The sequence below is a fragment of the Micropterus dolomieu genome, linkage group LG10 (genome assembly GCF_021292245.1).
Source record: "Micropterus dolomieu isolate WLL.071019.BEF.003 ecotype Adirondacks linkage group LG10, ASM2129224v1, whole genome shotgun sequence".
In the NCBI taxonomy this organism is placed as follows: Eukaryota; Metazoa; Chordata; class Actinopteri; order Centrarchiformes; family Centrarchidae; genus Micropterus; species Micropterus dolomieu.
The window spans coordinates 26,101,335-26,122,180 of record NC_060159.1 but is presented as its reverse complement, the minus strand read 5'-3'; the positions used below and the strand labels follow the sequence as shown (position 1 = coordinate 26,122,180).

At 39.5% G+C, this 20,846-nt stretch overlaps 1 protein-coding gene across 5 annotated transcripts in view; it reads left to right on the top strand.

Moving 5' to 3' along the window:
- col12a1b (collagen, type XII, alpha 1b) overlaps positions 1-20,846 on the top strand; it is a 157,867-nt gene that overhangs the window by 50,750 nt on the left and 86,271 nt on the right. For all 5 annotated transcript variants that reach the window (XM_046061546.1, XM_046061549.1, XM_046061547.1 and 2 more), the window contains 8 exons: positions 4,465-4,594; positions 6,626-6,771; positions 8,854-8,983; positions 9,881-10,017; positions 12,165-12,294; positions 14,913-15,052; positions 17,647-17,779; positions 20,185-20,324. In XM_046061546.1, the coding sequence (XP_045917502.1) occupies positions 4,465-4,594; positions 6,626-6,771; positions 8,854-8,983; positions 9,881-10,017; positions 12,165-12,294; positions 14,913-15,052; positions 17,647-17,779; positions 20,185-20,324 (1,086 nt within the window). The remainder of the gene's footprint in view (positions 1-4,464; positions 4,595-6,625; positions 6,772-8,853; positions 8,984-9,880; positions 10,018-12,164; positions 12,295-14,912; positions 15,053-17,646; positions 17,780-20,184; positions 20,325-20,846) is intronic.

Genomic DNA, 20,846 nt, shown 5'->3' with positions numbered 1-20,846 from the left:
AACTTCGTTAAAGGAATCTGCCCAGTGTGCTTCCTGGTGAAGAAACTTTATGTCTACCATCTGTGAGTGCTGGAAAACATCCTGAATATCAAATGGCATCTCTTTTGCTTATTAATGCCCTTAAACTGTAACCGACAACTCTTTATGTCTGTGACCCGTACCAGTCAGGTGAGCTGTACTACTTCCTGTGGATTTCGATAATGACAGGTTGTCAGTCACACAAAAACAGACTAATTGACACTTAACTCCCCTCCTGTTGTTTTAATATTCTGCTATGTGTTGTCCTATGTGGTAAACCTCACAAGACAGGATAAAAACCAACCCATGGAAGTGTTTCCAAACACCCAGGTCTGGCTTTCATTCAATGCCCTGTGTACTTGGCCCTCAGGGACTGAAATCTGGATCCCAGTTGCTTTGGGAAACCTGCATTTAGTTTACACTTAACCTCCTGTCAGTCCTGCCTTTAAAAACAGAGCACTGGGTCTTTTCCATCCTTTGTGCTTTTATTGGCCCTTGTCAGATGGAGCCTGTGTGATTATAATCGGGCTCGTCTGAAATCAAGCTGAGTTTCCACTGGATCCACTTAGTTTAACGTTATGGACCTCACACTGGGCTGAGAAGCCTCACCGTACAGCTTCTCATCTTCTGTACAGCATGTATGAACTCGATAACATGAGAGATGATATTTACATGCTCGGTATTTAGTACACGACTCATCGACCGTGATTTACAACCGGTGCAACAAGAGGGTGAATTCCTAAATTACACGCAGCCAGTAACACGGAGGGTCAGTGTGGAGGGCATGGCAATCTGCCGAGAGATGAAACGCTTATTACTGTGACGCTGGAATATTTATGCGTGAGGGAGAAATAGAAACATGTACAATAAATAGACCTAAAAAGGTTCTGGCAATGAAATGAAGTGGGCGTTTTTTTTGTCATTGTAAGTGTTTGAAAGTTAAAGTAGTTGTCTAGATCACTTTGAATAAAACCTAGAATCTAGAACATGTCACAAGTCTGACTATGAAGTCCGGAGTCACCTCCGAGTCTTAAATTTTGTGTTTTTAAGTCCTGAACAATTCAAGAAAATAAATCTTAAATCTTTCCTATGTATCCAAACAAAGGTACTTGTTTTTAGTGTAGCTTGTCTGGTTTTAAGATATATTTACTAAATATATAGCCCTATTTCAAGAGGTTGGCACCAGCGAATGCTAAATTTAAGCACAAATATTTCCTAAATATTTTCTTTGTATCAAATATACTTGTTTTTAGTCTAGCTGCACTAGTTTTAAGAGATCTGTGGGAGAGTAGATATCTTTACTTGTTATAAAAAATCTTGACTGGTGAAATTTTCCTGTTCAGATAACTTTGCTTATTTTAAGTAATATCCTCATTTTATTGCTTTTTCTTGTTTTTGAGTGCTCAGTTTTTGCAGTGAAACCAAATTTACTGTTAATATATATGAAATGCTTGACATTCTGTTAGAAACAACATTTCAAATAAGAAGTTACACTGAAATGTAAAAGTTAGGTTCTTATGATCTGTGGCTTTAGCTCAGCCAAAGCCGAAGTGTTTTTAAGGGGGAGAAGGTCCTTTTTACTCATTCTAGAGTCAGATGTCAGAGTCAGTACATAAATAAATAGAACAAAAAACTCCAAGCAAATATAAAGTAACACAATCGATTCATATTCAAGTAAGATTTCCAGTATTTTTCACAGTTTTTAGTTAACATAAACGCCCTGAACTATTTCAGTCCATTCTACTGGAAGCTCCTTATTCAGCAGTTTCCTTCTTATTGCTTTTTTACTACGTATTAACTACTACTTAGTAGTATTTGTAATAAATATCTGTCCTGCTTTTTCAGCCCAGCTGGAAAGTTTCCCAAATACATAACAGTAAAACTTAAATCAAGCCTTGGGTTAATGATTAATCACTAAGAAGAGATTAGGACACGCCCCAAAAATATAAAAATGACAATATTCCCACACATTCTCCAGCATTGACCGTGTTCTCACTTGTTGTTTGTCAAGTTTTTATTATAGGAGTTATAAAGAACTGAAATGTTTTTCCAGGTGGAATCCCTCCACAGAGCTTGAGGTGGAAGCATGTGACCTACATATGATTAACCAGTCCTCTTCAGTTGTTGCTTTTACTCTTAATCAGAGTGACAGTTTATTAAGTTTCCAGAAATAATATTTTTCTTAAGGCGTGCATTATTCATGTGTTGCCACCACAGAGTATACATCTGAATGTAAATATCAGAGGTATCTGCAATGACGCCGCACCTTTTATCCTGTTCATGTGACCTGTTTAACGAGTACACACTTCAAAAAAAAATTGTTTTATCTTTGGGCTTGGAGGCAAAGGTAAAAAAAACAAAAGTCTAAGAAGTCAGGAGTCTTTGGTGTCAGTCGATCAGATTCATGGCTCGAGTCTTATCTTAAAATTTATTTTGGCAAAATAATAAAAAAGCTAAAATACGGTTGGGAAACAGCTGGCATTAAGTTGCTGAAACATCTGATTCGATTTGAAACGTGGATTGATGATAACTCAGTCAATAAGAAAACAAGCAAACAAAAGCTTTGTGGTGCCTAAGTTATGTCTGTATTTAATTCCCCTTTTCCTGAAAACAAGTGAAGGAAAAAGGACAAATATTTCAACCTGTTCCCAAAAGAAATGAACTTGTTTTGAGAACTTTCTAGAATGAAGTGTCTGTATCTCGATTCAGCAAAGATTAAAACCGGTCGCTCCACGAGAATCAAGAAAAACGAAACTCGATTTTTAGAAAAACAGAAACAGGATGAACTTAATCAATTACAGATATAAATAACAAAAGGGCAGATCACAATAAGCGGAACATTCCTCCAGCTTGTGAAGCTGCAGCCTCATTGTGTTTGTTTGTCATTTGGCCTCTGGGTTTGATTTTCCAGCAGAATAGCACAGGAATGTGACACTTGTTTAGCGGCCAACGTTCCTACATGATGCCTTTCCCAGCGGCACCTGAACGCAGCACGATAGTTTGGGCTTAACAGACTATAATCACCCAATGGTGAAAATACAAGACCTGGACCGCCACCAATCGCTGACCGACGGACAAGTTTCATCCAAATCTTGAATGTAGATATCAACTCCGATATCAAACTTGCATAATTATTAGCTGCCAAAGTGCTTGATCTCATCATCGTTCATCATTTGATGTGACATTAACGTTGAATTGTACATTTAGTTGAGTGAAATGTATGCTTGGAATGGACACTATGCCATCTGCAAGACGGGGGGGAAAAGTTTGAAGAAGTCTGATCACTAAGCAAAAATGTGTTCAGCTCTCCAGCAGATAACCTTTTATCTTTATTGATATTTATCTTTCAATCATTCTGGGTCTGAAGTTTTGGGTAGATTTTAATTCACCGGCCGCTCTGACAAGAAAAGTTAGTCCTGTGTTCTGTCAGACAAACTCAAGGCAGTTCAAGTCAAATTTCATTACTTTGATGAAACAAAAGTGCTCAATGCTTTTAAAGCTCTGCCTTTAAGTTTTGATTAAAGTGTGTGTGTTTGGATTTGCCTGATTGTTGAGGAGAACACTTTATTCTCAACCCACTGGACCTGAACCTTGATAATCAGAAGAGAGGTCCTTTCGGACTGCAGTGATTTTGCTCTGTGTGGTTGCATGAGATGAATAGATTTGTTTTCTAAAATGAGAAACATGGAAAAACAAAAACGTCAGCTTCAAACTTCATAAAACATACTTTTACCTTGGGTCCCTGCTTGACTGCACTCATACATTGATAGTGCTGATGATAATGAACACAAGTTTTGCTGACTTAAAATTAACTCTACAAAAAAGAAATAATATTTTAAGTATTTGGATTATAGCAATCTGTAACTTTTCAAATGATTCATGTTGAGCTCTTGGTGAGATTAGTCTGGGTATAGTTTGAAAACCTTTTGATACTGATGTTGATAGAATAAACTTTTCTAAGAAACAGTTTATTCAAATAGGAGCCAAACATTTTCAGATGTTCCATATCCTTTATCATAGTAAAATCCAGTCTATAAGTGGCAGATTAAGTCTGGAACTACCTGATTATTAGTCTGACCAGACGCTTTCAAAATGTGTTTCAGTACCATAAAGGTTTTGAGAGTCAATACTAACCTCTAAACTTCTACTACGATCGATCCCATGCAGAAAGTTCTGGTTTTATTTCTCCATCTTTTTGTTTTGAGATCTCACACTTTCAGACTTCTGCTTCCACCTCAACACAATGTAGGTTAATACAAATCCATACGGATGCTCAAAGCCTTGGTGGGTTCCAGGTTCGTTGGCAGGGTGTCGGCGTCTTTAGGTTCTTCGTAGCCAATGAGACCTGCCAATAAGACTTTATGATGATGTTTCTTGTAACTGTTTGGATTAAATCCTAAAATCATCTGTCAGAGTGGTGTCCTAACCAGTTCTTTATCGTTTCAGCTGCTGGTCGACGGGTCGGTGACCACCGTAGTGCTGCAAAGCCTGACCCCTCTGACTGAGTACTTCGTCGAGGTTTACTCCGTGGTTGGCGAGGAGAGCAGCGATCCTCTGAAGGGCACCGAGACCACCTGTAAGTGTGTTTCCTCCTCACCTCTTTGCCCATCTCTTCCTTTTCTCCCCCTCACCACTAAACCTTAAAACTCACTTCCTCTTTGCCTCATGAGAGAAGTGCTCAGTTTCCATTTTCGAAGGCCTTTTCACGAGACCCCGGCCGACACACGTGATTAAAGAGGAGCTTTTAAGGCAGATAGCATCATTGCTCTGATGTTTCACTGTTGTGGGAAAGCGTTCCGTTTCTTCCATATGGTTTGTGAGATAAACAACTTGATTTCTCTGCTCATTTTCCTTTTTCACACACATCAATGCTTTTTTTTCCTCCTGCAAATCTGCTCCAGCATCTCTGTTTATACAACGTACATTTAGCATCTGATCTAAGGCAGAAAGCCGCTTAACACAAACAAATGGCCCATGATGCAATGCCGCGAGCTGATTCTAGTCTGTGAGTCACTTTGCGCCATAAAGACAACAGTCCTAAAGTAATTCATCAGGGCTGCGGTCTTTGCGTACATCTTAAATAAACTGATATAATTTTACAAAGTGTTAAGTGCAGGGCTCTAAGTGCCTTTATTTGCTCATTTGTCCTTTAATGTTCACTTTATTTGTTCTTAAATGTGCGACTGATTTTTTACAATGAGACGTTTCCCACTGTCATAAAACAATAACTGATTGTTCAGTTGTCGTCCTCTTGGATGGCACCAGCAGCCATTAGATCACTGTGGCTTCATTTACTGTGGGTTTTGTTTAAACTAACACTTGGTTAGGTCATAATGTCCTGAAAACACTGCCTGCAGTCTGTCAGTGTGGCTCGATTATAAATACTGTAAAGGCTGGAGGCTGCGGGTTTGGGTGGGGGTGTCTTCGTTTTATCTGGCATAGTAACAGTCGGGAGATTGTGCGAATGTATCTCATTGTGCGACACCACACTCCTAAAAAGCCACAAATCACACATTTTCTGTGTTAAAACAAGTATTTATGGGTGCTGTAAACAGTACATCCTGTTTCACAGTAAAAGTCTATTAGATATTTCAGTAGCCAGTCTGAGATCGCCACATTCCCGCCTTGTCTTTGCTGTGTCTTTCACTGTCACCACACTTGCATGCAAATAAGAGACTGGATTATTGGGAGACATCAGATTTTTCTCCTGTTGCTGACCTTATTTATGAAGGCTGGTATTCTGCTAATATATAGATGTTTTTTCTGTTCTAGCTCTATAATGAGGGAGAACGTACTTTTTTCTTGTGTGTTAATGAGTTAGGATTTTACAAATAACCTATTCATCTGTGGAAAACAACTTATTTAGACAACTTGTTTCATTTTTAGTCACCACTACAGCTATGTTATGTTTCCTTTCTGCAATACTTTCTTTTTTTGTCAGGATCTCATGTGTAAAAACCCATAGGTTTGTCTCTGAAAGGCTGATGTTGTTCTATCTCGTCAAACAAATCACATAAAAACAAAACCAACAACGTGTTATTCTGTCTCTTCATACAAGTCTATTGTTCTACTCGAGATGTAAATCTTTAAAAACTTTGAAACACAATTTGTTCTGCAGAGAACAGTCACCTGGTTGCTTGGTGTGCATGCAAAGCACTGTGTGCTGTCCAATAAAGCCAAAACAAACAAACAAAACACACAAAATATTCTTTAGATAATCGGGAACCTTCTCTGGACATGAGATCAAATAATCTGCACATCAAAGCACTAAACTTTATGATCTCTTTGTAAAATATGACCTTGCCTCTTCATATCATTTCATTATCCTTTTTCTGTGCCAGAACCTTCTCAAATATAGAAATATCATAAAACATCTTTTCTGACCCACAGTCAGTCATTTGTTCCAACTTGTTTCCATTAATCTTCTTCAGATACTTTACATAAAAGCACTGAATTTCTATAATTAATACGGCAGACTGTCCATCCTTGGTACTCTCTGAATATTTGGTATCATTGCTAATCCACTAAAATATATCTAACTGTAAACTGTTGCTGGCGTGACTTTGAGCCGTTCCTCGCTCTGACCGTGTGCTTTTTGTTCTCCCAGTGCCCCTGTCAGCAGTGACGAGCATGAATGTTTATGATGAGACCTCAACCACCATGTGGGTGAGATGGGATGAGGCGGCCGGTGCCACCGGCTACATGCTGCTGTACAAAGCCATCAACGCCACTGAGCCTCAGGAGGAGAAGGAGGTAAAGTAAAGCTGGTGTTTTCAACATCGGAAGTAGTTTATTAAGAGACCTCTGCTTAGGCACTATGTTCCTCTGTTCCAAGTAACAACCAAGGTAAGTGAGCTGTTAGCTTGTGTTGGTTGTGGCATTAGCTAACTAAAGTAAAAAAATTAGCTCCACTGAACAAACTAACTAAAACAATAAACTAAACTATTGTCATGTCGGAATCCTGTTAGTTTTCCAACGAAGGTTAAAGTCAAGGGCAACTGGACTTGGTTGAAGATACTGGAAGATGTTTCGTCCCTCATCCAAAGGACTTCTTCAGTTCTGACTGACTGGTAGGGAAACTCACTGAAGAAGTCCTTTGGATGAGGGACGAAACATCTTCCAGTATCTTCAACCAAGTCCAGTTGCCCTTGATTTTAACCTTCGTTGGAAAACTATGACCTGGATGACTGAGAATCTTCACAGACATCATGTTAGTTAGTTGTTTTGCTTGTCGTTGAGTCCTGCTAATGATTTATTAGCTTACTGGTTCTCAAATTGGGAGGCGGGCCCCCCGAGGGCCGTTGAGCCTCTTCAGGGGGCTCGTGGATGTTGAGCGGTCCTAAAACATGATTCATGTGGTGATGACAAAGTGCTGTGATGTAGAGGAGCGTAACAGAAAAATAACCATTTAATTAGCTGAATAGTTTTGTTTTTTTGTTGTTTTTTTTTTTTTTTGTCAAAAGTGAATAAGTGATTAATGTCCCCACAATGTATCCAATACAAGCACACTACGACACCAATTACAAATATAAGAAACACACATAGACCCTGCTAACATCTTAATCTGTGTGCTCAGCATTTCCACATTGACTTTAAAAGGGCGGGCTTCTGCTCGCGCGCAGCTTCACTTCTTCCAGATGGCGTTAAAAATGAGCACTTAGCAGAAAGGGAAGTGGACTTTATCAGCGTGGCTAAGGCCAAGCCTACAAAATGCAAAGCCCTCAGACACGCTGGGTAATGGGAAGGATTAGCTCATGGCCTGAAGTCATGGGGATGATATAAACCGAACAGATGCTGTACGTGTGGAACTGAACGCCTCTATGTTGTTACCCTACATGTGCATTTATACAGCAGAGGAAAATGTAATGGATGATTTAATGCTCAACACGGTGGTCTTGCCTGGAAAATGTGCAAATGTGAATCAGGACCTCAAAATTAAGTGGAGCATTGTATGATATATCAGCATTAATCAGTTAAACTGATTCAAATAATTTTAGTGTATTTTTGGCACAGCATGTTGCTAGTTACAGGACATACTTGTAGTTTTGCTTACTTCATGTAAGCCTGGAAAGTAGGAAAAATTCAAGACCTATGCTATACTTATAATGTGAAGTATACACTACATGGCCAAAGTATGTGTACGACCAAACAACCGAAACCACAGGAATTAATCAGCTGCTCTAACAGCTTCCAGTCTTCTGGTGTCAGTTTTTCCAACATGTAGGAACCTGGCTGCAGATAAGAGCTTTAGTGAGGTCCAACAGTGGTGTTGGGTGATCAGGTCTGGCTCACAGTCGGCGTTCCAGCTCATCCCAAAGGTGTTGGATGTTCGCTTGAGCTCAGAGGTCTGTGCAGACCAGTCAAGTTCTTCCACACCAAACCATTTCCTTTAGAAGCTAGCTTTGTGCAGGGGGGAATTGTCATGTTGAAACAGGAAAAACAAAAACTGCTGACTCAAATGTGAAAGAAAATTCATCTAAAATTTTATTTGATTATGTAGCGTGAAGATTTACTGGAACAAAAGAAAACCCGGTAAAACATTCCCAGACCAGAAGAAGACACATGGGTGTTTTAGTGGACTCAGCCACATAGTATACTGGAGATTATTGGTAATAAATTGAGCAGAAACATTTGTGTACATCTTCAGTTTGTGTGCAGTTTTAGTTTTGCTACGCAGGATCAGTGGGGTTTTTTCAGAGGTCAGCAGGAATTAGAGTCAGGCCTGTTCACCAGGTGTTGAGTAAGTCCTGTCTGACCTCCACCTGCATTTCTCTTCCTCCCTATCCACCCCCACCTCTCTCTCTTTCCTTGTTTTTCCCCTCTCTCCCTCTTTAGGTTCGTGTTGGAGGAGATGTAACTAGCGTCCAGCTGATGCAGCTGATACCCAACACAGAGTACTCCATCTCCCTTTATGCCCTGTACGGTGAAGCTGCCAGCGACCCTCTGGAAGGGAGAGGAGTCACCTGTACGTAATTTTAAACTGATGTCACACTACTTAACCCTCCCTCCTCTTTGTGTCTCCGTTTGGGGAAATAACCTCTTTTAATAGGCCTATGTGGGACCGACTCCTGTAGCTCTTGTTTCAGCAGGTTTTCTGCTCATCACTTAGCAAAATATCTCCTATAGTGTTCTCTGACAATTCCCCCACCAAAATGAGAATTCATAATATTTTTAAGTCTACCTGCCCTCTTATTGCTCCGCTGTTATACAGCCTGTCCCATTTAGACTGTTGTCTAAAACAGGAAGACCAGAAGTGCGCTAGCATAGCATATGGAACATTTGCATTTGTTAAGTCTCTCTGTCATGTGTTAAAATAAGCTGATGGTGTTGGTTACTTGCGACAAATGTAAAGCTACGATACATGCATACACTATCCGCCTTGGTAAGCCAATTAAGTCCAGCCTGAATTAAAACAATGGCTGTTTCCCTGATTGAAGCAGAAAGGGTCAGCCATCTTTCTAAATAGCTCGCAAGATTGCTAATGACATCCATGGAAAAAAAGCAACAGAAAAATGGTGAGAAGCGTGGAGGAGATCATCTCAGCTGTAGATATTGTAGGAATAATTCTGTCTTCGGGGAATTGTTTGTCAAACACAATTACTGATTATCAAGAAATGCATTTTGTCTGCAAGATACTAGATACTGCAAGATTTTAAGAGCTGGATCACATCTCCTACAAGCTGGAATTGAAATTGTGGATTGAGAGTTTATATAGAGAAAACAGACCTGCTGTCTGTTTTTCAGCTATTCATTAATACGCTTTGGCCACACCATGCGCGTCGGCATCTTTTAATATCTTCACAAAAACATTGACAGGGATAGTAAATGTTTTATTGGATGTCTGTCCCCTGTCCTCCCTCAGTGCCCGTGCCTCCTGCTGGAACCTTGAGAATCACTGATGTAACTCACAGCACCATGAGGCTCCATTGGGATGCTGCTCCCGGAGCTGTCCGCAAGTACTTGATCACCTACAAACATGAGGAAGGAGACCTAAGAGAGGTAAAACTGAGGTTTTGTCTGTTTGTCCTTTTGTGTTAGCTTCAGTGCAGGATTACAGAAGGACTTATAAAGCACTGCCTGGGTACTAGCTCAGATTAATTACAGACAGATAAAATGCACCGAATCCTCTCGACTGAAGGGTAACGAACCTTTGTGGCTGTATGTAGCCATGCATTTTTCATTCAGGATGCGTTACGAACAAATTTAAGATGCTAGAATACTAAAATTTGCTCCTCATATGATGATTAGCTGCTTTACGATCACTGTGAACTGAATATCTTTGGGTTTTGGACTGTTGATTAGACTAAACTTTAAAGACTTCACCTGGAGCTCTTCTAACTTGATGGACATCTTTTAACATGGAGTTTGATTTTAGATAATTGGGCCAAACAGCAATCATTACATTAATTCATTTAGCTGATGCTTTTATCCAAAGCGACTTAAAACTGCTATACATGTCAGAAGTTGCACGCCTCAGGAGCAACTAGGGGTTAAGTGTCTTGCTCAGGGACACAGTGGTGGATTTGAACCTGGGTCTCTCACACCAAAGGCATAGTCTTATCCACTGCACCATCACCACAATCAAAACACCAGATGCTAGACAACGGGGCGTAAAGTAAGATGATCACTTAAAGATTTGACAATCTCCATTTTGGCCAATATTTGATTTAAAGGGCATCCGTTTTCTATGATTATGAAAGATTTGCAAGAACATCTTTAGCAGAGCTGGATGTAGGTTTTGTTTGTTTTGGAATCATTAAAATTCCCTGGCAGCGTTTTCCTTTGTCCTTGTTGCGCAGCTCAAACACTCTCCAACTTTGAAAGTACCGTCTAAATGGCCTAAATCAGATTCATGTGTATAGCAGGGATGTACAGCTGCAAAACCTGCTTGAAAATATCCGTATTGCTTGTAAGGTCATTGAAAGGTGGCTTTAAACAATAAAACATCACCAAGAGCTTCATAAGGGTGCTGCTTTAGTCAGCAATGATATCTTTGTTCTGGGAAAGTGACCAAGTCAAGACCAAGTCAAGAGTTACAGCCGGGCCTCTCCGCAGAGCAGCAACTCCACTTTGTTGGCTGATCTTTGTGAGAAAAGCAGTCTGCTGGCAGAGGAGTGCTGGCTCAGGCCGTCAGCCCAGCCTGACTGGATCATCCCAGCAACACTGCGTCCTCATAATTTCTCACTTGGATGTCAGCGGAGGACAAACAGTCTGAATCGTCAGCCGAAGGTGCCGCCGGTGGACACCTGCGAGATGTTTCCAGGAAGTTGTGATGGATGACACGCATCAGCTCAACTCCTCTTAAGGAGTACAGCTGAAGGCTTCTTGAAGAAGCACGCACATTGGATTAATGCCTGCGGAGTGCTGAGGCTTTTGTTCTCTACTGCTGCTTACTTTATTTAGCTCTGCCTTGAAATGGAAGACTCAAAAGAAGAGACATTTCTCAGCGTTTTATACCTCAAGCTTTGCCCTGAAGTTCTATACAGTTGTATTTATCTTGGTAAGTATATTGATTTCACATAAAGCAGAACAAGTAGTCTTTCCAAAAACTCAAATAGTCAGAGTAACTGATGTGGTTTTGAACAAATAAAAAACACATTGTTGGCAACATAAGGGATTAATATCCCCCTCATACCACAGATACTTGATCATTTTTCTCAAAATCTCTACTGGTTGCTTTGCTAGGCAACATTTAGCTAATAAGGAAGGAGTACTAGCTTCAAAATTCATCCTTGACCTTTTAGAAAGCAGTTTGCAAAACACCAGAACTGTCAGCAATGGAATTCCTTAACACTTTAGGGACTCCTGGTCAAGGAAGATCACACATCACATACAGTATATAAAGAGAAATTTCACCGATTTTAATGTTTAGATAAATGCAAATATCAAACATATTTAAAGTTTGTGTGGTGCTTACTTTTTTTATTGGTTACACAAATAACCCTAGTCCCAAGCTCCTTAGCTAAGCCTCAATATTGCTGTCTTTACCTGCAGTTACATGTTAAAATACTTTTCCGGTTTCTCCAGGATTTGGCTGCCACTCTGTGTTTTGACGCAGATTAAGTACATTTTCTATGATTAGAGTAACAAACTGAGAAGGTTGTGAGTTACTTTTTGTTGCTGATGATTAAATTTGTCCCCTGTAGGCTGAAGTCAGTGGTGATGTCACCACCCTGGACCTGAGAAGCCTTACCTCCCAGACTGAGTATGATGTGGCCGTCACCCCAGTCTACGACGAGGGACCTGCAAACCCGATGCTCGGAAGCGCCATCACAGGTCTGAATCTGCTTATCATCTTTTTCTTTTGTTCATCCTGCAATTCCATTTTTTTTTTCTATTTCTTTCCTTTTGCTCACCTTTTAATTTTAAGCAACTTCCATTCACCTATCTTCATAGCTGTATCACCAGGGATTCATGTGAAAATCTCTAAATGAACTCATCAGAGCAACATTATGTAAGATTTAGCACCCCCTAGTGTAATTCAGCGCTGTCATAAATAAGGACAGTTGTACATGTGCTTCAGTTATGATTACATTACCTACACAAACACCTTTTGCTAACACAGCCAAACATAAAGCATGACAAGAAATTACTCACTAGTCCAACAGAAAGAAGGCCAGCTTGCGGTCTGTCTTGCTGCCTTTTATTTCACAAAGCTCTCGCCAATGTCCGGCAGCCTCTTGCTTGGTCACTCTCTCTTTCTCTTCTTAGCTTCCTTTGTCAATGTCCCCTTCTGTCTCTTCGCCTCTGTTGTTAGCGTTAACGTTACGTCCATGGACGCTTCTGAGCCCGGTTATGTTGCCTGCTCGCCTGGCTCCGGCCTGACACTGGAGCCGCTCACCACCTGCAGCGGCAACGTGTGTTATCTAGTTTGGTAATATCCACTCAAGATTTATAGCTTGCAGCTAAACCTCTGTCTGAGTCAACAACCTTTGCTAACAGCGAAACATCAAGTAAGAGCAACAACACAAGACACAGAGCAGCCAATACGCTATTACTGACTGGTCTGACAAAAAAAGCTGGCATCTGTCCTGCATCCTTTCACCTCTTCAAGCTTACGCCGAGTAAAATACAGTCTGATATTTACTCTTGTCTGGTCTCTTGCTCGGTCACTCTCTTTTTCTCCTGCTCTCATCCTCCGATATCTTCTGTCTTTCTGCAGTTTTGGCCATAAAATCCATACTGAGAATATCGAGCTAGCTTAGTCAAAGAACTTACTTTGTGCATTATATACTTTTCAGTGTTCCCCACAGAATGACAGGGGGGCAGTCGATATTGACTACCAGCTTCTTATACAGCGTGCTAGCCTCAAAACCCAGCTGCATTCTAACATTAACTTATCTCTTATTAGCTAGGCTCCTTACATGCTTACAATAACTTTTTTTTTTTTTAAGCTGGGTCTCCCACATTGACAGTGGACAGATTTGTGCAAATGTGTTCATGAGTGAGAGCGAGAGAGACAGAGGGGCGAACGAGAGGATGTGCTGCGCGAATGTGCTACGGCTCTTTGTAATCAAATAGGCCTAGGAAAAAAAAAATTGCAAATCAATATGTGGTGGTCAGCGTTGATATTGTGGCGGGCCGCTATAAATAAATGAATGTATGGTGAAACACTGCTTTTGTCTCTTCTTGTAGCTTGCTGAAGAGTTTTGTTTGTGTGTGACGTCGTACCTTAAAGCATTACGCCGTTGTCATGCTTAATATTCTGCCTAGGTTTCCAGTGTTACATAGTCTAATAGCAGGCGTTGCAAGGCCGACACGGCAATTACAGACGTCCGCATATCTCAAGTCAGTGTACCATCAACATGATTTTGAAGCTGTTATTTTAAGGTAAAATAACTACATAATGTTGCTTCAAATACTTAAAACTTGACCAAGATGACAAACCCTCTCCAGCACCTGAACATCACGTGTTTGATGGTGACGATTTCTGTATTAACTTTTCTCTTCACTTACCCTCCTGCACTGAAAATTGCTTCCAGAGGAGAATAGACAATTAAAATCTGTGTGTGATCATTTACTGCATTGGCTGTGTTTCTAATTAATCCCAGAGGAACTGTGGAAAAACTTCAGTATTAACACACACACGTTTGTAGCTCGATCAATGAGGATCACCAATTGATATTATAGACCGTCTAATTCTACTCTAGCTGGATTAAGAAGTTATTTCCCTACATAGCTAGCTACCGAGCTGCATTCATGAGACATAGCAATAGAAAAATTACTTTTTTACTTTATTGGTAGTGCAAGACACAAAATATCCCCAATTCCAACAAGAAATTGGCTAACATTAAAGCTATGGTAGGCAGTTTGTCATTTTTTGTTTTATTTGTTGAAATTCTTTTTAGAACCTGACGACAATCAATAAATCAACTTATCTGACACAAAAATGAAAGATATCTGTGGCTGTCGCATAATATTCAGCATGAATGAAATGATTGGCTGGCCTACCTGCTTGTCTACATTCATAGCTCTGTGCACTACCTTCGCATGAACATGTGTTTTGGGGGACTGGCTTCGGAGAGAGGCCCAAAGGACGGGGTTGGGGTTTGTTTGGTTGGATACTTCCAAAATCTAGCTACTGTGTTGCTGGAACTTTAACACAATGTCAGGCTGAAATAATGAAGTGCATGTCAGATTTTTATGATAACTCTAACCATCACCCTAAAACAAGTCTTTGATGTCCTCACATTTCAAAAAGTCCTCACAGTCAAGGTCCATAATCTGGTCCTCATAAAGATAGCAGTACAAGAACACACACGGCCTACAAAGTGTGGTCAACTACACACTAAGCTACATTAAACAGCCTTCACATAATGTTGCCTCATCTCTCAGACCCTGTCCGTAATCACCAACACATCCTTCCTCCCTTTTGTTTCTGTCTGTGTGAACAGATGTTGTTCCTGCCCCCAAGAACCTGCAGTTCTCCGAAGTGACCCAGACCTCATTCAGAGCCACCTGGGAGTACGGAGCCCCGGATGTGGCCCTCTATCGCATCGGCTGGACCAAGAGGGGGGAGAACAACTTCCAGTTTGTAAGTTAGCCAATATGGGACGGGCCTGCTTCTTAAATGCTATTTTTAAGCTACAGTCTGTTTTTAAAAAAATGCAGAATTTTGAAGACAGAGCCAAGACAAAGGCCAGAGCAGAACGATTTGTTGAAGACCAAAATAGACAATAAACAAAAATTATATATTAATATGAAATGAATGAGTAGAAGACAGATGAGACATTATCTTATCAAATTGAAAAGACACTGATAAGTGATTCTACCATTATTTTATTATGTTTTAGTCCATTTACTATAAATTACTACTGTACTTCACATTCACAAGGCACAGGTTACAATACATATTTTAGGTTACTGGGTTCAGCTCACCTTAAACATGTTGGTTATCCATCATAGTGAACATTTTGTCATCTTAATTATTTTGCTTAACGTAACAATACAATGACAGTTTTTGGGAAACCCTTGTTGTTGTACATTTAAGAACTTTTGGGAAACTTGAACAAGGCTTGGGGCCTTTCAGGACTTTGCTGGTTGCTTATTTGGGTTGTCTTTCTATCAGATTGTCCAGCAGCATATTGCAGTTAGTTCCTTTTTGTATTTAACACTAGATTATGGCTTTATTTCATAAAATAAAAATTTGTTATGTAAGGTTTAAGCCAGTGTGGCATTCATTCTGCTAAATGATACGTAGGAGCTAGGAAATCAAAACATAGTTGTAAATATACAGGAAATGCTTTAGTCCTTTGCAGAAGCATAATTACAGCTGTAGATGTTGAAAGGTTTAGTTCAAAGATGCACATAAACGAAGGATGTTATTAAGTCGTAAATGTTCAAGTGGTACAAGTTTAAAAGGAATGTCTCCTGGCTGCACACGTGCTCATTCACTCGTGTGCAGCCCAGAGACGCATGTTCCAGCCTTAACTAGTCAAGTAAATGGAAGTTCAACTATTTCACATGCATGTGCATTACTTGCATTATAAACAGGTGGATCCTTGGGAAGTGTTTTTTAAATCTGGGGGAAAAATTTGAGGTGGACAAAGACATGTCTCCGAAAAGTTTCAGAAAGTTTGGAAATGTCAAGTCAACATCTACTGGCTTGACTTGTGTCCAGATACAAGTCTTTGTTTTGTCCACTTTACATTTCTAATTGTTATCAAATGCATCGTCAGCAGCTGGATAAACAATCCGGTCAAGTGCTTTCTCTTGAAGTATGCAAATGAGCTTTGCTTGGACAGCTCTGTCTGTCTGCAGTGACACTAAACATCTGGTTTGAGTTGCGTCATCCGTACGGAGTCCAAGCACTGGTGGAGGTTTTTCGCCTGTAGCCTCGCAGTGTGTCATTCTTCTGATTAAAGCTGGAGGCTGAACTCAAATACAGCGGTACAGCTCTGAGTTCAAGTTAAGAGCTTTGAAGCGCACCTGCTTGATACTGCTTTCTGAACTAGTCCCAGAATTAAATTGTCCACCTTCCCGTAACAGTCCTGCCTCTCTAACATGTGGATTGCTCTTCATGGAGGGTCAGTTCAGTTAAAGATTATGGAAGTGGAGATGTTTTTGTTTAAAAGCAATATGAAACAGCCATGCGGTAGAACCGTCATTTAAGATTTTTCTTACTGAAGTTGAAAAGATCTCAAAAATGATCTATTGTGGTTTCACAGATGTCTTAAACTGCCATGCCTCACAAAACTCAGGTGTTGTGTGTGCCAAGACTTAAGTAAAAACACCCAGTTTAGCTGAAGCAACAATAATCTCTTTGTTTTATTGTTGTTATACTTTGGCCCTCTAAGGTTGTTTTGGGGCCCACTTTTGCCCCCCCACCCAACATACACAAAAGCTATGTCAGTAAAATCCATACCAGGTTGATAATTACAATCTTTATCTCATAATTTCACATTGTTCTTGACCGATGAAAACTATGCAAAATGTGTCTCGTCTCAGAGGTTAGTTTTGAATGAAATGCATGAGAGTAAATCTGCAGGATAAATATTTTTAAAACTGCATTGTCCTTATTTATCATTCAAGGATTTTAGTCAAGGGCTGCCCTTTCTTTTTAAAAACCAAATCAGTGATTGAATACAGTGAATCAACAGAAAATCATTGCCACAGTCTATTATGAAAACAAGCTGCAGGGTTGTACTTTTTATTTTATTTAATGTTTGACTGACAAGAGACTTCTGTAAATTTAGTTGATGAGCACAAAGCACATCAAATTGAGTTTGAAGGAAAACAAGCATCAAACGAATATGAAGAAAACACTCAACTTGCATTGACGCCTTCCAACATTCGATCTTTAAGAAGCGAGGTGACTCCACAGAGTACATGCAGAGGAAAATGCACTCCAAAGTGTCTTGGGATATAAATTATAATGGACTTTGGCTAAAGAACCGCCCCATACCTGCTCTCTCATATTTTGTGAGGAGTTCTTGCTTGTCAATATAACCAAAAAAAAAAAAAACATTTGGGTGAATTGCAAAGGGGTCAACTACACACTTAAAAACTATTTATCATGTCCTAACTGGATCACTGTGATAACTTCATGCATTCTCCTTGCTACTACTGTAACAAAATAGACTGTTAACAAACTTCTTTTTCATCTTCTCATCCTCTCACCATCTCCAGGCCATCTTGAATGAGGATGAGAACTCCCACGTTCTGCAGAACTTGGACCCTGACACTGAGTACGATGTCACCGTCACGGCCATCTACCCCGACGAGTCCGAGAGTGAGGACCTGATGGGAATGGAGCGCACATGTAAGCAAGCCGTTAACACTCTCATCGGACGACCAGCTTCCAAAAAACAACCATCATGTTTTACACTCACAGACGTGACTCTCTTTGAAAAAAATAATGTTGTTATTTTCTCAACGTCTCTTTCTAGTGTTGAAGCCTCCAGTAGGTATGTCAAATGAGAAGGACAGGTTCCTTTTTCATTGTAATGTTTATGATTTTGTGTGGAATGATACCGTTGAGCATAAGGGACAGTGATGATGGGAGTACACTTTTACTTTCTTTACTGCATGTATGTGCATTTCAGTGCTCCACTGTGCGTTCACACCACAAACAACTTGAAAACTCGACATTTGTTGATTTTCTGCAAGCAAAGAAACAAGGCAGCTTTACTCTTCAGGCTTAGCTGAATAAGGAAATTTATAACATGAAGAGAGTTGTTGGTTAAATTTTTTAATCTGGACACCTCAACTATAGTTTTACTCAGCAGATCATCCACCATTTTAAATGAGTGCACACGTTAGGCTTCGGGTAACCATCGCAAAATGATGCTTTTTTTTTTTTTATGCAAACAGTAAAATAAATAACAAAAAGAGAAAGTTTGTCACCTCACTAGCCAATAGAACTATAAATAAACACCATTCACATTTCATTTTCCTTAGTTTTATTTTTGAAGTGTCCTGATAAAGAAAATAAGCTACTTGGTGTATGACTATATTTTGTGAATTATCTTTTACCTATCATGTAATAAGTTACCATAGTTTCACTGAAATTAATTATTTAGTCTCTGTGTAGGTTATTGTAATGAGGCAAACATTTATAGTGACGCATTTAACTTTATTTTTGCCTTTTCTTTGTGATTAATGGTGTGTATGAGCTTTTTAACAGCTTCTCAAAATTAGCATTATGGGCAGTATTGGTTATTATAAATTATTTCTGTGATCTACTTTGTGGTGCCAAAAGTGATAAGATGCCTTACAAACAATGTCGGGTCAAATTCTAACATGTTGTAATGTTAAACTTTTTAAAACAACTATCAAGATTGTTGCTACACACAACTATATCATTAGGTATAGTGAGTGTTTTGGGCACAAACATTTTTTATCTTAACGCTGGACCTGAGGATTCTCTGTATCATCGTTTGTCATTAATAAACATATGATGCACAGCTGGATTTGCGTCAAAGTAGATGTGCAGTAGTTTGTGGTGTGAACGTAGAATCATGTTAAACACATAACACGTCATCCTCCACAGACCTCCATCCATGTGAATGATTGTTTTAATTCCACTGTCAGTCATTTTGATTTTTACCTTCATCCATCACCACTTTGTCATAATAACATTTCTGTTCATCTCACATTGTAACGTACTTTTATCATGTCATCCTTCATCAATGTTCATTGTTCATCAGTGTTATTGTGGCTGTTTTTTTTGTTTTTGTTTTTTTAATATGAATGTTCACCTCATTCATCAAAATAATGTTGTTGCATTATTGTCCAGTGTTTCTGCTGTAGGGTTGGAGCTCAGTGAGACTCTAATTTACCTTTCAAAATGTGTTATGGTATTTCCTAATTGTATAAAATTTGCCATACAGCCTTCCCAGATTTTACAATAATAACAATAACCAATAACAGAACTTTTAGTCTCCCCTAAAATGTGTTTACTTCTTCCTAAGGTGTTTTTGTTAGAACCCCCATGTTTATTATATTCTCAGTGTGTTCTTCTTCCCCCTCTAATACAAATCTAAAATTTGTTATTGTATCACCCTAAATTCATTACTTATAATCCCATATTTTTAATTAGCAGATTTTTTAGAATTTGAAAATGTTATTTGTGATCTGTATTTTCCCAAATGCTAAAAGGACATTTTGGAATGGGGTTCTAACTGTAATTAGGAAAACTTGCTAAATTTTTTTTAGATCTGCAACTATTATGATTCCAACTAAATATATTCTGGGTTTTTTACTACTCTTTGACAGTAAACTGGATATCTTTAAGTTGAGGACAGAAAAAGACATTTGCGGCCATCATCTTGGGCTTTTAGAAACACTGATCACCATTTTCTGACATTTTATATAACAAACTCATCGATTAATCGAGGAAATAATTGCAAGATTAGTCGACAATGATAATTGTTAGTTGCAGCCCTAAAAATTATTGGGATAAATCAAATTGAATGAGAAGTTACTGAACTCCAGCCCTGCTCTGAGCAGCTTCATTGATCATATTGCCACTCCTGTTTTTAACCACATCATCCCGCTGCTTTCATTCTACAATTGGCCCTTGCAGCTTTTGTGACCTGCTGCTGGATCGTGGTGAGCGTTGCCATCACTGCCTTCATCATCCTCACCATCATCATCATTGCTAATCAAACACAGAATGCAGTGATCTTTCTGTTTATCTCACTGTGGTTCTCTGTGTGCTCCCAGTGCCTCCTGAGCCTCCTCGAAACCTGAGGGTTTTCAACGCCACCACCTCCACGCTGACAGTGAAGTGGGACCTTGCCCCCGGCCCCGTCCAGAACTACAAGATCACTTATAAGCCCGTTGCTGGAGGCGAGCCTCTCATAGTAAGTCTGATGCTCATTTTTACAGTAACACCAAGCAACATTTTCAGATACATACATACATACATACATACATACATACATACATACATACATACATACAGATAAATAGAGCGCTGTCATCTGCATATGTAAATCACAAAAATGGCTCTTCAGTTCCCCTTAATTAAGATTCGACCTGTTTTGTACAAACTGAAAGTAATTATGCGTTTGTAGCATGTAGTGTTCAGTCAGAAAAAGAGACTGGTGAAATGTTTTTAAATCTACACCATGCAAGTCAAGGCCGAAACCACAGATCCACAGTAGGTTTGTATTTCATTTATTAATAAAAGGTCCATCTAAAACAACACGTTACTGGCTAACATGACTGTACTTTGCATGGAATAATGGAATTGTACATGACTTTTCTTTTTGATATCGGTATTATGTATCGGCCACTGGCCGCCCTGCTGTCTGAATATTGGCAATAGAAAAACCCATATCAGTCGACCACTAGTCAAGGCAGAATTTACAGTGTATATAGCA